At 32.2% G+C, this 14716-nt stretch overlaps 1 protein-coding gene and 1 long non-coding RNA gene across 2 annotated transcripts; one reads left to right on the top strand and one right to left on the bottom strand.

Annotated features, from left to right (window-relative positions):
• Window positions 1–1576: 1576 nt before the first annotated feature.
• On the top strand, window positions 1577–3051 carry LOC135137680 (uncharacterized). Its single transcript, XM_064067395.1, has 3 exons — window positions 1577–2011; window positions 2130–2262; window positions 2322–3051. Exons 1-3 carry the CDS (start codon window positions 1719–1721, stop codon window positions 3027–3029), a joined length of 1134 nt encoding a protein of 377 aa, XP_063923465.1. The 5' UTR covers window positions 1577–1718; the 3' UTR covers window positions 3030–3051.
• A 3933-nt stretch (window positions 3052–6984) lies between these two features.
• On the bottom strand, window positions 6985–8881 carry LOC135137425 (uncharacterized). The gene is made up of 3 exons (XR_010281806.1): window positions 8222–8881; window positions 7250–7539; window positions 6985–7193 (listed from the first exon to the last, which is right to left on the bottom strand). It is a non-coding gene; the product is annotated as an uncharacterized LOC135137425 (long non-coding RNA).
• Window positions 8882–14716: the final 5835 nt, after the last annotated feature.

Genomic DNA, 14716 nt, shown 5'->3' with positions numbered 1-14716 from the left:
CTGTCTAATCAAAATCGATACAGACGGACAGACAGAAACGGTAGACTATTTTTTTTGTACTCTGGGGGGTCATGAAACGTAAAGAAAACATGAAACTGGTAAGCCGCCCGATGGATTCCTTCACTTACGTTCGGAAAGTAAAAAAGCCTAGTAATCATCCACTTCATTCAATTTTAATTTTTCATTATTAGGGAGTTGCCAATGTTGCCTCTTTATAGAAATTTTTTTTACCAATCAAGAAATTTGGCACACACTAAATTATTCAGTTGCATTAAACTTCTACTAACTGACGAAATCTTGCAAACATGATGCTAAATGTATTTATAATAAATACAAAAAAAAAAAACAATTTTACACAATATGTATTTGAGATGAGGTTACAAAAATATACGGCTCCAGACTATTTATATTAACTTTATTAGAAAAATAAAAAAAAGTCTTAAAGCACAACCTATACATCAGTGACTCTAATCATATTCCTTTTAATTTTTTGAAAATACATTATGTTTTGATATTTTCAGAAGGTTCCCGAACTTGCGCATTTACGCGAACATCTCTTGACAGGAGGGAAGTTTGGCACACAGGAAGATTTCGCTTTTTTCTAATGCTGCGATTCCATCTAAATAAAATAATAATTTTGTTTCAAAGTAGACAAAAAATTAAAAAAAAAATACAAAATGTGTTATAAATAAATGTTTTTACTATAAAAACTACATAAATAACGAAGGTGCCAAATTTCCTGAATTGTAAGAAAAACATTTTTATAAATATGGAAGTTTAACAACACATTTAATGAGTACAATTTACAAAAAATAATGAACAGAAAATGTGTTTGTTATAGATAGTTTCCAACCAAACTTCTACATTTACACAAATTTTAAACTGTTTTTTCATCTAATTTTTTCAAATAGTTTCCACACATTTATTTGTCAGTCCACCAACTGAGAAAACTTAACTAACATTGAAAAACTTCACTGTCTGTTTCTCACAGAGAGGGTTAAAAGCATCTCTCAACTTTTTATTTCTGGTTCAAAGTTTTTGATAAAATTAACTTTGGTTGAGATATTCCCCTGGTGAATTGTCGATTGAATCTGAAGGACAGGAAATTTGTTTTAACCGAAAATGCTGTCTTTACAGCCCATTTTTCTCTTCAAGGGTTTAGAAGTACTAACACAGTTTCAGATGTTGGCAGTACTCCCAGTCTCGATTATTAACTGGTATTCCTCCAGTGAATTTGCTGCGGAAGCTGAAGGATGGTAAATTCTTCCTACTAATTAGAACGTCTAACCTTAGCAAGTAAACATTAAAACATTTGTTTAACAACATCGCGTTTATAAAACTTGCACTGAACTGGTGAGAAAACCAAATCTTTCTTGATAATATCTCAATATCCACTGTCAATTTAGAAAACTCACTTATATTTATTATTGTAGATAAATAGTATATTATGTAACGAGGACAATAAGGAGCATATTAGCGGCCGCGTTCGGCGTAATAATGTCCGAGGCGAAAGCCGAGGATATTATGCCGAGCAAGGCCGCTAATATGCCTTATTCCGAGTTTACATATACTATTTTATCGCATACCATACCCTTTTCTTTACAAGAACAGTTCACAGAAATGTTATAAAACATTAGCCTCTCATAACTAAGAGAGCGTTGTGTTTGGTTGCTCATGACAATTTATGAATAAATAAACAACGAAAAAGAAGCTAAAAAATGGCTGGTGTGTCAAATTTACAACAAAAAGTGTTTATACCAGAAGAACTTTCACGAAAAGCGAAGACAATAACTGAGAATCTGTTACCTGTAAAGTCCCGTTCACACTACGAAAAAGAATACGAAGCTTTTGGAAAATGGCGAGAAAGCAAACGTGCAAAGGGGGTGAACGAGGAAATCATTTTAGCGTATTTTGCAGAAAAGTCGGAACGATTGAAATCATCCTCACTTTGGGCCCATTATTCAATGCTTAAGAGCACGATTTCTGTTAACGAGAATGTTAACATTTCCAGGTATGTATTGCAGTCTTTTCCTTATCAAAAAAATATAAATTATATTTGTCAAAAATAGTTTATATCTTTCAAATAATAACTTGTGTCTATTTTCTTATTGTTTGAATTTTTTCCGAAGATTCGCAAAGTTAATCGCATTCCTAAAGCGTCAATCCACTGGCTACGAACCTAAGAAATCAAAAATCTTGTCAAGAGAGGAAGTTCGAAAATTTCTGGATACAGCACCAGACGAGACCTTTCTACTAATGAAAGTAAAGAGAAAATAGTTTTATTAGGTTAATGCTGATATTTGGCTTTACTTTCATTTAAGGCAGTGTTAATTGTGGGTATGGCTGGAGCTTGTCGCCGCAATGAATTAGTCCAAATAACAATTAAAGATGTTGATGATAGAGATTCTATGGTCGTAATCACAATACCAAATACGAAAACACACAAGCGTAGGGTATTTGCCATTTCAGATGATGACGGAAGCAATTGTTTACTTTTATTTCGAAAGTACATGCTGTTACGAAACAAACATAGCCATATGTCACGTTTGTTCTTGAACTACCGGAATGGTAAATGTAATGCGCAGCCTGTAGGAGTCCACACCATAGCTTCCATACCTCAGAAAATCGCACAATTTCTAAATTTGGCGAACCCTGAATTGTTCACAGGCCACTGTTACCGTAGAACGTCTGCTTCACTTTTGGTCGACAGCGGAAGCGACCTTTTAGCCCTAAAACGTCATGGGGGGTGGAAGTCGTCGACGGTTGCAGAGGGCTACATCGAGGACTCAATGAATACCAAAATCGAAGCTTCGAAAAGAATCTTGGGAGGAGGGGTGCAAACTACCTCATCATCTTCAAGTACATGTGATTCTTCTGCTACATTAGCTAACAGTACTTTTGTTGAAGCCAATGTTTCAGCTAATCAAACTTTACATGTATCCAATTTGTCGTCTAAGTTTATTCCATCTATTCATTTCAACAATGTATCAGGAGGTACGTTCTACTTCTGTGACCCTCCAAAGAAGTAGAAACGCCTTCATTTGAATAAATATTATTGTAAATAGTTGTTTTGTTTAATTATAATTTGTGTCACAATAGGGGTCTAGGCCGCTAAAATTAAATCTTAGGGGACTCGGCCGCTAAAATTCAACTTATCGGTCTATCCATGGTAACATAAATTGACATTTAGCGATATGGTATGCGATAAAATCTATTTATCGTGTTGTTATGATTTCGAGTAAGTTCCATTCCACACTGTTCACACAAAAATAAAAATTTGACTGACCTCTACAAACTACAATGGCTGTAAACACTTGCAATGATGCATAGTTTTCTACAATTTAGTCAAAACAGTGTTTAACGAAGCTAGCAAAATTACGTGCTGCTATCACTGAGCAAGTGGCCAAACTGTCATTTCAGGTGAGATGTAGCTAAGATATAAACCAAGACGGCATGAATTGCGCTGTTGTCACATGAGCACCCTATGCGAAACTGCCTGCTAGATGAATATATAGACATGTAATCGTCCATTACGAAGCCCACAATGCTATATTCCACAGCTTATACTAAACCCGACACCGACTTACGAAGCCCGAAACCGGGCTTCGTAAAAATCATGTGTATTAAAATTTATTTCTTGCGGTTGGGTTGGTATTGATAAAATATAATATGCTGGAAAGATCCTAGTTGAAGTGGGCTTCGTAAAAATCACGCGTATATCGTCGTAGTTTTTACCGTTAAGTTGGTATTAACAAAAATGTAGAATTAATGCGGGCTCAGTAATGATGCCTTGTATCTGCAAATACACGGGGTATAGTTCACACCATCTTTCTGTAGGGGGCGTCCCAGTTTTATTCTGTATATAAAATATACAGAGTGCAGGGACATGGCGGATTATAAGAACCAACTATTTGCTGCGAATTATGCAAAGCCCTAAATTTGTCAACACTGTTTATGTTTGATTGGGAGCGCTTAGGGAAGAATTACTTTAGTTGCGCTAGGTACCCAATATTGAACTTTGTACATATACCTAACTAAATACCTATGAAGTGAAGTTATTTACCTACATTGATTAAAAACAAAATACCTATTGAATTAGTTATATTTTCTTTAATAAATAAATTATTTAAGGTCTTTTCGGTACTGCACCATTTTTTTTAACTGCCAGTTCTTTGCCGAATTTTATCAGTTGTAAAACTGTGGCAATTCCTTTTTGTTAATTCTTTTAGAAACTTTAGCAGTACATTTTAAAACTACCAATTCTTTTAAGAACCTTTTTCACAAATACGTCAGTATTTTATACTACTGAAACAATTCTTTTATCAATAGGGCAGCTGTTTTTAAAACTGAAACATTTCTTTTCTTTGCTTCAAAACAACATTTTCAGAGTTGTGTACAAACATTTTTTTTTCTCAATTGCAGCAGCTGTTTTCAGCACAAGTTTATGTCCTTCACCACATTTTCCAAAACCAAAGTAAAAACAAATTTTACTATTTTAAAGTGGTTGTAAGTAATTAAACCATTTTTTTTTAGAATTTTAAAGTTAGTCTTTCCAAAACGTTAGCATTTACTTTGATAAATACAAAAAAAATCCATATCCATTTGTTTTTTATTGCAAAAAAGAGTTATGTCAATTTATTCTATATTAGAATAGCTTTGTCAAATGCAGTATGTTTTTTTGTATTGTCTTTTCTTTGTAAAAAGACACTAGCTTTTTCAGAACTATGGGAGCTATACACATTATTTCATTTTTGGAATTAAAATGGTTGCTCTGGAGTTGTAAAAATAAACGCTTAAATGATTCAGACCAACTGATTGTAGTTTTTTATTTTACTGTTTCTCAATAAAAAAACATAGACCGAATAATAATTGCTGTTTTCTCTGAGTAACAAATAGTATATTATTTTATGAGGAGCTAAAACATTATTTTTTCTGGCGAGTTTGTAGGTTTGCCAGACGAACGTAGTGAGTTCAGAAATAACAGACGAGCAAAAAAAATGTTTAGCTCCGAATAAAATATGCTATTTTTTGTCCAAACGAGCTCCAAATTTGCTTTAAGACCGAATTTGCCCCTGAAAATTACGTTTACGCTTGCGATTTGTTAGTTTGCTGTGGCCATTTGCTGTAACATCATTGTCAATATAAAAAAGATTCCAATTTTTCGCAATTTCTTACGTGTTTTTACGAATATTGGTAAGTATTTCTCTATAATTATAATCATTTTAGATATTACAGCATTATTTTTGTAGCAGGTAGAGGCTAGAAAATGGCAGAAGAAGTAAACAGACCTTTTGAAATTGTTCAGGCTGCAGCAAAAGCTGTAAACAATTTACAATTTACAATTTACAACAAAATCAAGTGCATTATATGAAGCCACATACAGCAAATTTATTAAATGGTGCAAGAAAAAAAACGCTGAAAATTATTCGGAAATTGTTTTATTGCCGTATTTTCGTGAACTCTCCACAAAAAGTGTAAGTTTATTTAAGTTAGTTTAGTTTAGTTATTTTGTATTATTCTTATATTTTTGTTTTTCTGTAATACCATGAGGGTTCTCGTAAATAAACTATTATTATTATTATTATAAAAATTAAATGTTCGTCGTTATGGTCTCAATACTCAATGATACGATCTTTGTTGAACATTAAAGAAGGAGTATACATCAGCAAGTACCTACTTAAAACTGCGTGCGTACCTGAAAAAACAGAGTGAAGGCTATGTTCCGAAAAAGTCGAAGGTGTTCACCAATTTGAAAAGTTCTTGAATGAAGCTTCGGATGACGAATATTTGGCAATAAAGTTTAGTTTTCAGTATTTCGAAATTTCGATATAAGTAAACTAGATAATATTCATGTTTAGGTAATTTTGATGATTGGAAAAGCGGCTGGTTGCCGTTGTGATGAAATGATAAAAATGGGAACCAGCGATGTCCAGGATCTAGGATCTCTGCTTTTGATCAACATTCCTGATTCAAAAACGCATAAGAAACGATCGTTTACAGTAATTGGAGAACCTTACACAAGCATCTGTAGAAAATATGTTTCGCTGAGACTAGAAAATATTCCGGAACGACGTTTTTTCTTAAAATATTGCAAAGGAAAATGTCATCGTGCTGTAATGGGTATTCATAGTACCCAAGAATGCTGCATCTTATCTGAGATTACCGCATTACAGAGTACACAGGACACTGTCTTCGGCGCACTTCAGCTACACTGCTTGTGGATAGTGGAGCCAATCTTACATGCTTAAAAAGACATGGAGGTTGGAAGCCCAGCAGTGTAGCTGACGGCTATATTGAAGACTCTTTAGGGGCCAATTCCAAGTTGGTGGCGCAAGTCACTGGTGCAGCGCAACTTTATAATGCTAACTTGGGTATCAAATGCTGGTTGCTAGGGGTGACGGAATCAACAAACGCAGTTTTGTCGAACTTTCCATTGAAATTTGCACCATGGAGTTGCGGCACCTCTAGTAGGCAGTGCAAGTTGGCGCAATTTATCTAGAAAAATTGCGCTTGTTTATTCCGTCACCCCTAGCAACCAGCATTTGATACCCAAATTAGCATTATAAAGTTGCGCTGCACCAGTGACTTGCGCCACCAACTTGGAATTGGCCCCTCAGCCAACAAGAAAGAAATAGCAACTAAAATTTGATCAACAAAGAGCATTGCAAGTACGTCTGCTATAAAAACCTTCCGAGGAACCTTCCCAGGGATTTTCAATGAATTGTGTCAATACTGTTTGACTATAAGTATAGCTGATGATGTATAGGACTCGGCTTTTTCTAGTGCTTGTAATTTTCAAAATGCAAATATTAGTAACTGTACTTTCAATTTACATTTCAATAAATAATAATTATAATTTGCCAGTTTTTTATTTTAACTCCAGTCATGAGCGGCATTAAAGTATTTTAAAGCCGCTGACCCGTTGCAAAAATCAAATTAGAAACAAAAATCATGAAAATAGGTTTTATTAAATAACTTTTTGTCTAAACACATTGTACACAAAAGTTTTAATGCGCACCCAATCCTTGTTTAATATACGGATTACTTCAAACTGCATATTCAAAAGAAAATCACACCAAAAAAATATGAATGTGATGAACTGCTAGCTAAGCATGCTGATGTTTTTTTTATAACAATTGTCTTTTCAGTTTCTGTCCAACGAACGCGGCCACATGGTTTTATTTTCTTCCCTCCTAAAATTAATACTCCGTAACAACTTATTATGGATCTTAACTGAACAATTAGGCACCTTTTTTAACTGCAGCTTCCATGCTTGAAGGACCTGGTTCAGCATTAAGTTGAGAAGTGCTCTCCGTGCATTCTGCATTTTCCGGCCCAAACTGTGAAATTTCTTCACTTTCAACATTTTCAAAACTAGCTGTATTACGAAAAGAGTCTTCGTCATCAGAATTTAAATACATATCCTTGTCTATTTTTATTTCATCGAGGCTTTTTCCTATAAATTGTCTTCCTCTGCCTTTTTCTAACAACATTAATACTTTGGCCACCTTTGCAGTTTGAAAAATATCTTGGGGTAACCTGTTAAAAAATTGTATTTAGAGTAACTTTTTTAAGCATAAGTTTAAAAACATCATCAACATTTTTACAAGGACACGTGTATGTATAAACTTGGACTGGTGTAGGGTAATACTATCACAAGTAAAAACTCATCATATTTCGCACATTTTAGGTAGAATTTTTTTGGGGAGAACAAATAGATATACTTGGATTAACAATTTACTATGCTTACAATAACTTCAAAATGTCTGCAAGATTTCAAAGCATTTGGTTTTGCAGTCCCTGAATTAATCAATAAAATAAATTGACTCAGTGTCATTAAATTTTTTGAAACATCCCGTATATGGAAATTTAAAAAGTATTAATGGAATAGTACATCACATGTACAGACTCATCATATTTTATACATTTTAGATAGGACTTATTCAGCTAAATTTTGGGGTGACGTCAGCAATTTTTTAGGGGGATGACCAAATAGATTTTGATTAAAAATTTACCATGCTTATCATAACTTTAATACATCTGCAAGATTTCAAAACATTCGGTTTTGCAGATTCCAAATTAAATTGCAAAATGTTGTTTCATAATTTTGATTTTTTTTCTAAAAAATTTAAATTTTTTATTTTCTCTCAAAAAAACACATTAACATGTGATGCAGATTGCTTTTATTATCCCAACTACTTAAATATTGCAAGATACTTACCAATTTCGTTTTGAGTAGCCAAACTAACCAAAAACTTAAAGTGGTCCATGCTAGCACCTCGTACGTGCACTTCGATCACAAGAATTAAAATGATCTCATCAGAAGGCTGAGAAACAATAGCAAAATGGCAACGCAGCATGGTTGCATTTCACATGTGAAATATCTGCATTTTATACAGCCGGGCTTCGCATTTCATGTTGTATATCAATGGCTTCGTTAAAACAGCAAAGTAAGGCTTTTGGTGTATGTAAATAATTTCTACCCCTCTCAAGTTGCCCCCACTAAACATTTTACAATAAAGCGATATATTCGACTTATAGATCGGTATTGCATGTAGAAAGCCCGGGCTTCTGAGAGCCTGCATTACATACCGGGCTTCGTATCATCCGTCATACATGTATATATATATATATATATATATATTCATCTAGCAGGCAGTTTCGCATAGGGTGCTCATGTGACAACAGCGCAATTCATGCCGTCTTGGTTTATATCTTAGCTACATCTCACCTGAAATGACAGTTTGGCCACTTGCTCAGTGATAGCAGCACGTAATTTTGCTAGCTTCGTTAAACACTGTTTTGACTAAATTGTAGAAAACTATGCATCATTGCAAGTGTTTACAGCCATTGTAGTTTGTAGAGGTCAGTCAAATTTTTATTTTTGTGTGAACAGTGTGGAATGGAACTTACTCGAAATCATAACAACACGATAAATAGATTTTTATCTACAATAATAAATATAAGTGAGTTTTCTAAATTGACAGTGGATATTGAGATATTATCAAGAAAGATTTGGTTTTCTCACCAGTTCAGTGCAAGTTTTATAAACGCGATGTTGTTAAACAAATGTTTTAATGTTTACTTGCTAAGGTTATACTTTCTAATTAGTAGGAAGAATTTACCATCCTTCAGCTTCCGCAGCAAATTCACTGGAGGAATACCAGTTAATAATCGAGACTGGGAGTGCTGCCAACATCTGAAACTGTGTTAGTACTTCTAAACCCTTGAAGAGAAAAATGGGCTGTAAAGACAGCATTTTCGGTTAAAACAAATTTCCTGTCCTTCAGATTCAATCGACAATTCACCAGGAGAATATCTCAACCAAAGTTGATTTTATCAAAAACTTTGAACCAGAAATAAAAAGTTGAGAGATGCTTTTAACCCTCTCTGTGAGAAACAGACAGTGAAGTTTTTCAATGTTAGTTAAGTTTTCTCAGTTGGTGGACTGACAAATAAATGTGTGGAAACTATATGAAAAAATTAGATGAAAAAACAGTTTAAAATTTGTGTAAATGTAGAAGTTTGGTTGGAAACTATCTATAACAAACACATTTTCTGTTCATTATTTTTTGTAAATTGTACTCATTAAATGTGTTGTTAAACTTCCATATTTATAAAAATGTTTTTCTTACAATTCAGGAAATTTGGCACCTTCGTTATTTATGTAGTTTTTATAGTAAAAACATTTATTTATAACACATTTTGTATTTTTTTTTTAATTTTTTGTCTATTTTGAAACAAAATTATTATTTTATTTAGATGGAATCGCAGCATTAGAAAAAAGCGAAATCTTCCTGTGTGCCAAACTTCCCTGCTGTCAAGAGATGTTCGCGTAAATGCGCAAGTTCGGGAACCTTCTGAAAATATCAAAACATAATGTATTTTCAAAAAATTAAAAGGAATATGATTAGAGTCACTGATGTATAGGTTGTGCTTTAAGACTTTTTTTTATTTTTCTAATAAAGTTAATATAAATAGTCTGGAGCCGTATATTTTTGTAACCTCATCTCAAATACATATTGTGTAAAATTGTTTTTTTTTTTTGTATTTATTATAAATACATTTAGCATCATGTTTGCAAGATTTCGTCAGTTAGTAGAAGTTTAATGCAACTGAATAATTTAGTGTGTGCCAAATTTCTTGATTGGTAAAAAAAATTTCTATAAAGAGGCAACATTGGCAACTCCCTAATAATGAAAAATTAAAATTGAATGAAGTGGATGATTACTAGGCTTTTTTACTTTCCGAACGTAAGTGAAGGAATCCATCGGGCGGCTTACCAGTTTCATGTTTTCTTTACGTTTCATGACCCCCCAGAGTACAAAAAAAATAGTCTACCGTTTCTGTCTGTCCGTCTGTATCGATTTTGATTAGACAGATAATGTCCTAAACTACTGGATCGATTGTTGTCAAATTTTGTTTGTATATTACGAATATCATGTAAATGGTAAAACGCGAACCAAAATTTGGTTAACCATCCCCACCAACAATTTGATGACGTCTGCTCATTATGCTGCATAGTCAACATTACCAGAATTGTATGAAATGATATACTCTTGTATTTGTGGTTTACAAATCTTGAATTTGTGTATGATTAAACTTTGACTTTTTTTTTTAATTTTAATGAAGTATACTGTTATAAATAGCTTTTAGATGTTTTTGTCAATAAGTATGTAATTTCTATTAAAGTTGATATAAATAAATTTTACGAGTATATTTTTGGAACCTCAAATGGTGTGTAAAATTTCTTTTGGTTTTTTATTATGCATTTATTCTAAATAATTACATTAAGTTATTTTTTTAACATTTCGTCAATTAGCAGAAGTCTCATGGGCTTAAAAACCTTATGCGTGCCAAACTTCCTTATTGATGAGAAAAAAATTTGCAAATACGGAACTCTGGAAACTCCTAATAAATTTAAAAAAATCTTTTATTTTGTACCAGCCATTAAAAGTAGGTCGTTTGGCCTTATGTTTAGTAGATAAACAAGTCTTGTTTACCGGTAGATAAAGGAGTCTTTTATCTACAATTTATTTTGTTATTTGTTAAGATTACAAATTGAAACCAAAGTCAAACCAAGACAACACATGTATTAGCCAACACGTTTGCATTCGCCGATGCGCGACGCAGCGTATTAAAAATATTACGTACAGCACATTCGAACAGTTTTAAAGTTTTAGTTAAAATCTGGTAGAAAATAAAATAAAATATTACACTCGATGATAAAGAATGTTTATGTACTCGTGAAAAATAGTCCACTAGTGAATGATCATTTTTCTCTTGTAGATAATAAATAACATTTTTTTTTTCAAAAAAAGACTAAATGAATGGAATAATGTGGATAACTACTAGAACAATATCTTCCTAATTTTATTGGAGTGAACTAATATAAATCCACGTTTTATTTCCATAAGATGTGTGATTACGATCAGGGTCATAAATTCAAAAAATTCGTCTAAAGAGTTTAGACAGTACTTCCCTCGCTCTTAGAACCGTGTCTCTATGTCTGTCATAGTTTCTTCTCATTAGAGTTCTGTGACGGGCCATTTTAATAAAATCGCTTTCAGTCTGAAAGTCGCGGCTCGTTCTTAATTTGATCAAAAATAAATTGACTAATTCATAAATTTTTTTGAGTCACCCTGTATAAGCGAATTTAAAAAATATGAATCCAACCATAAATTACAAGTATAGTCTGATCATATTTTGCATATTTTCGAAAGGATTTATTTGGCAAAATTTTGACATGACGTAATCAATTTTTTGGGGTTGATAAACAATTGATCAAAAATTTACCATGCTTAGGATAACTTTAAAACATGTCCAAGATTTCAAAGCATTCGGTTCTGTAATTCCTGATTAAATCAATAAAATAAATTCACGCATTCATTAATTTTTTTGAGTCACCCTGTATATGCAAATCCAAAAAATATGAACGGAATGATAAATCACAAGTACAGACTCATTATATTTTGTACATTTTAGATAAAATGTATTCACCAAATTTGGGGTGACGTCATCAATTTTTTTAGGGGGGATGAGCAAATACATTTTGATAAAAAATTTGCCATGCTTATAATAACTTTAAAACATCTCCAAGATTTTAAAGCATTCGGTTCTGTAATTCCTGATTAAATCAATAAAATAAATTCACGCATTCATTAATTTTTTTGAGTCATATTTATAAAAATGTTTTTCTTACAATTCAGGAAATTTGGCACCTTCGTTATTTATGTAGTTTTTATAGTAAAAACATTTATTTATAACACATTTTGTATTTTTTTTTTTAATTTTTTGTCTACTTTGAAACAAAATTATTATTTTATTTAGATGGAATCGCAGCATTAGAAAAAAGCGAAATCTTCCTGTGTGCCAAACTTCCCTCCTGTCAAGAGATGTTCGCGTAAATGCGCAAGTTCGGGAACCTTCTGAAAATATCAAAACATAATGTATTTTCAAAAAATTAAAAGGAATATGATTAGAGTCACTGATGTATAGGTTGTGCTTTAAGACTTTTTTTTATTTTTCTAATAAAGTTAATATAAATAGTCTGGAGCCGTATATTTTTGTAACCTCATCTCAAATACATATTGTGTAAAATTGTTTTTTTTTTTTGTATTTATTATAAATACATTTAGCATCATGTTTGCAAGATTTCGTCAGTTAGTAGAAGTTTAATGCAACTGAATAATTTAGTGTGTGCCAAATTTCTTGATTGGTAAAAAAAATTTCTATAAAGAGGCAACATTGGCAACTCCCTAATAATGAAAAATTAAAATTGAATGAAGTGGATGATTACTAGGCTTTTTTACTTTCCGAACGTAAGTGAAGGAATCCATCGGGCGGCTTACCAGTTTCATGTTTTCTTTACGTTTCATGACCCCCCAGAGTACAAAAAAAATAGTCTACCGTTTCTGTCTGTCCGTCTGTATCGATTTTGATTAGACAGATAATCTCCTAAACTACTGGATCGATTGTTGTCAAATTTTGTTTGTATATTACGAATATCATGTAAATGGTAAAACGCGAACCAAAATTTAGTTAACCATCCCCACCAACAATTTGATGACGTCTGCTCATTATGCTGCATAGTCAACATTACCAGAATTGTATGAAATGATATACTCTTGTATTTGTGGTTTACAAATCTTGAATTTGTGTATGATTAAACTTTGACTTTTTTTTTTAATTTTAATGAAGAATACTGTTATAAATAGCTTTTAGATGTTTTTGTCAATAAGTATGTAATTTCTATTAAAGTTGATATAAATAAATTTTACGAGTATATTTTGGAACCTCAAATGGTGTGTAAAATTTCTTTTGGTTTTTTATTATGCATTTATTCTAAATAATTACATTAAGTTATTTTTTTAACATTTCGTCAATTAGCAGAAGTCTCATGGGCTTGAAAACCTTATGCGTGCCAAACTTCCTTATTGATGAGAAAAAAATTTGCAAATACGGAACTGTGGAAACTCCTAATAAATTTAAAAAAATCTTTTATTTTGTACCAGCCATTAAAAGTAGGTCGTTTGGCCTTATGTTTAGTAGATAAACAAGTCTTGTTTACCGGTAGATAAAGGAGTCTTTTATCTACAATTTATTTTGTTATTTGTTAAGATTACAAATTGAAACCAAAGTCAAACCAAGACAACACATGTATTAGCCAACACGTTTGCATTCGCCGATGCGCGACGCAGCGTATTAAAAATATTACGTACAGCACATTCGAACAGTTTTAAAGTTTTAGTTAAAATCTGGTAGAAAATAAAATAAAATATTACACTCGATGATAAAGAATGTTTATGTACTCGTGAAAAATAGTCCACTAGTGAATGATCATTTTTCTCTTGTAGATAATAAATAACATTTTTTTTTTCAAAAAAAGACTAAATGAATGGAATAATGTGGATAACTACTAGAACAATATCTTCCTAATTTTATTGGAGTGAACTAATATAAATACACGTTTTATTTCCATAAGATGTGTGATTACGATCAGGGTCATAAATTCAAAAAATTGGTCTAAAGAGTTTAGACAGTACTTCCCTCGCTCTTAGAACCGTGTCTCTAAGTCTGTCATAGTTTCTTCTCATTAGAGTTCTGTGACGGGCCATTTTAATAAAATCGCTTTCAGTCTGAAAGTCGCGGCTCGTTCTTAATTTGATCAAAAATAAATTGACTAATTCATAAATTTTTTTGAGTCACCCTGTATAAGCGAATTTAAAAAATATGAATCCAACCATAAATTACAAGTATAGTCTGATCATATTTTGCATATTTTCGAAAGGATTTATTTGGCAAAATTTTGACATGACGTAATCAATTTTTTGGGGTTGATAAACAATTGATCAAAAATTTACCATGCTTAGGATAACTTTAAAACATGTCCAAGATTTCAAAGCATTCGGTTCTGTAATTCCTGATTAAATCAATAAAATAAATTCACGCATTCATTAATTTTTTTGAGTCACCCTGTATATGCAAATCCAAAAAATATGAACGGAATGATAAATCACAAGTACAGACTCATTATATTTTGTACATTTTAGATAAAATGTATTCACCAAATTTGGGGTGACGTCATCAATTTTTTTAGGGGGGATGAGCAAATACATTTTGATAAAAAATTTGCCATGCTTATAATAACTTTAAAACATCTCCAAGATTTCAAAGCATTCGGTTCTGTAATTCCTGATTAAATCAATAAAATAAA

The sequence above is a fragment of the Zophobas morio genome, unplaced genomic scaffold, assembly GCF_036711695.1.
Source record: "Zophobas morio isolate AGI-343-1 ecotype UQ-CSIRO unplaced genomic scaffold, CSIRO_AGI_Zmor_V1 ptg000029l, whole genome shotgun sequence".
Classification (NCBI taxonomy): domain Eukaryota; kingdom Metazoa; phylum Arthropoda; class Insecta; order Coleoptera; family Tenebrionidae; genus Zophobas; species Zophobas morio.
The sequence above is the reverse complement of the archived record's forward strand: the minus strand, read 5'-3'. Positions and strand labels throughout refer to the sequence as shown.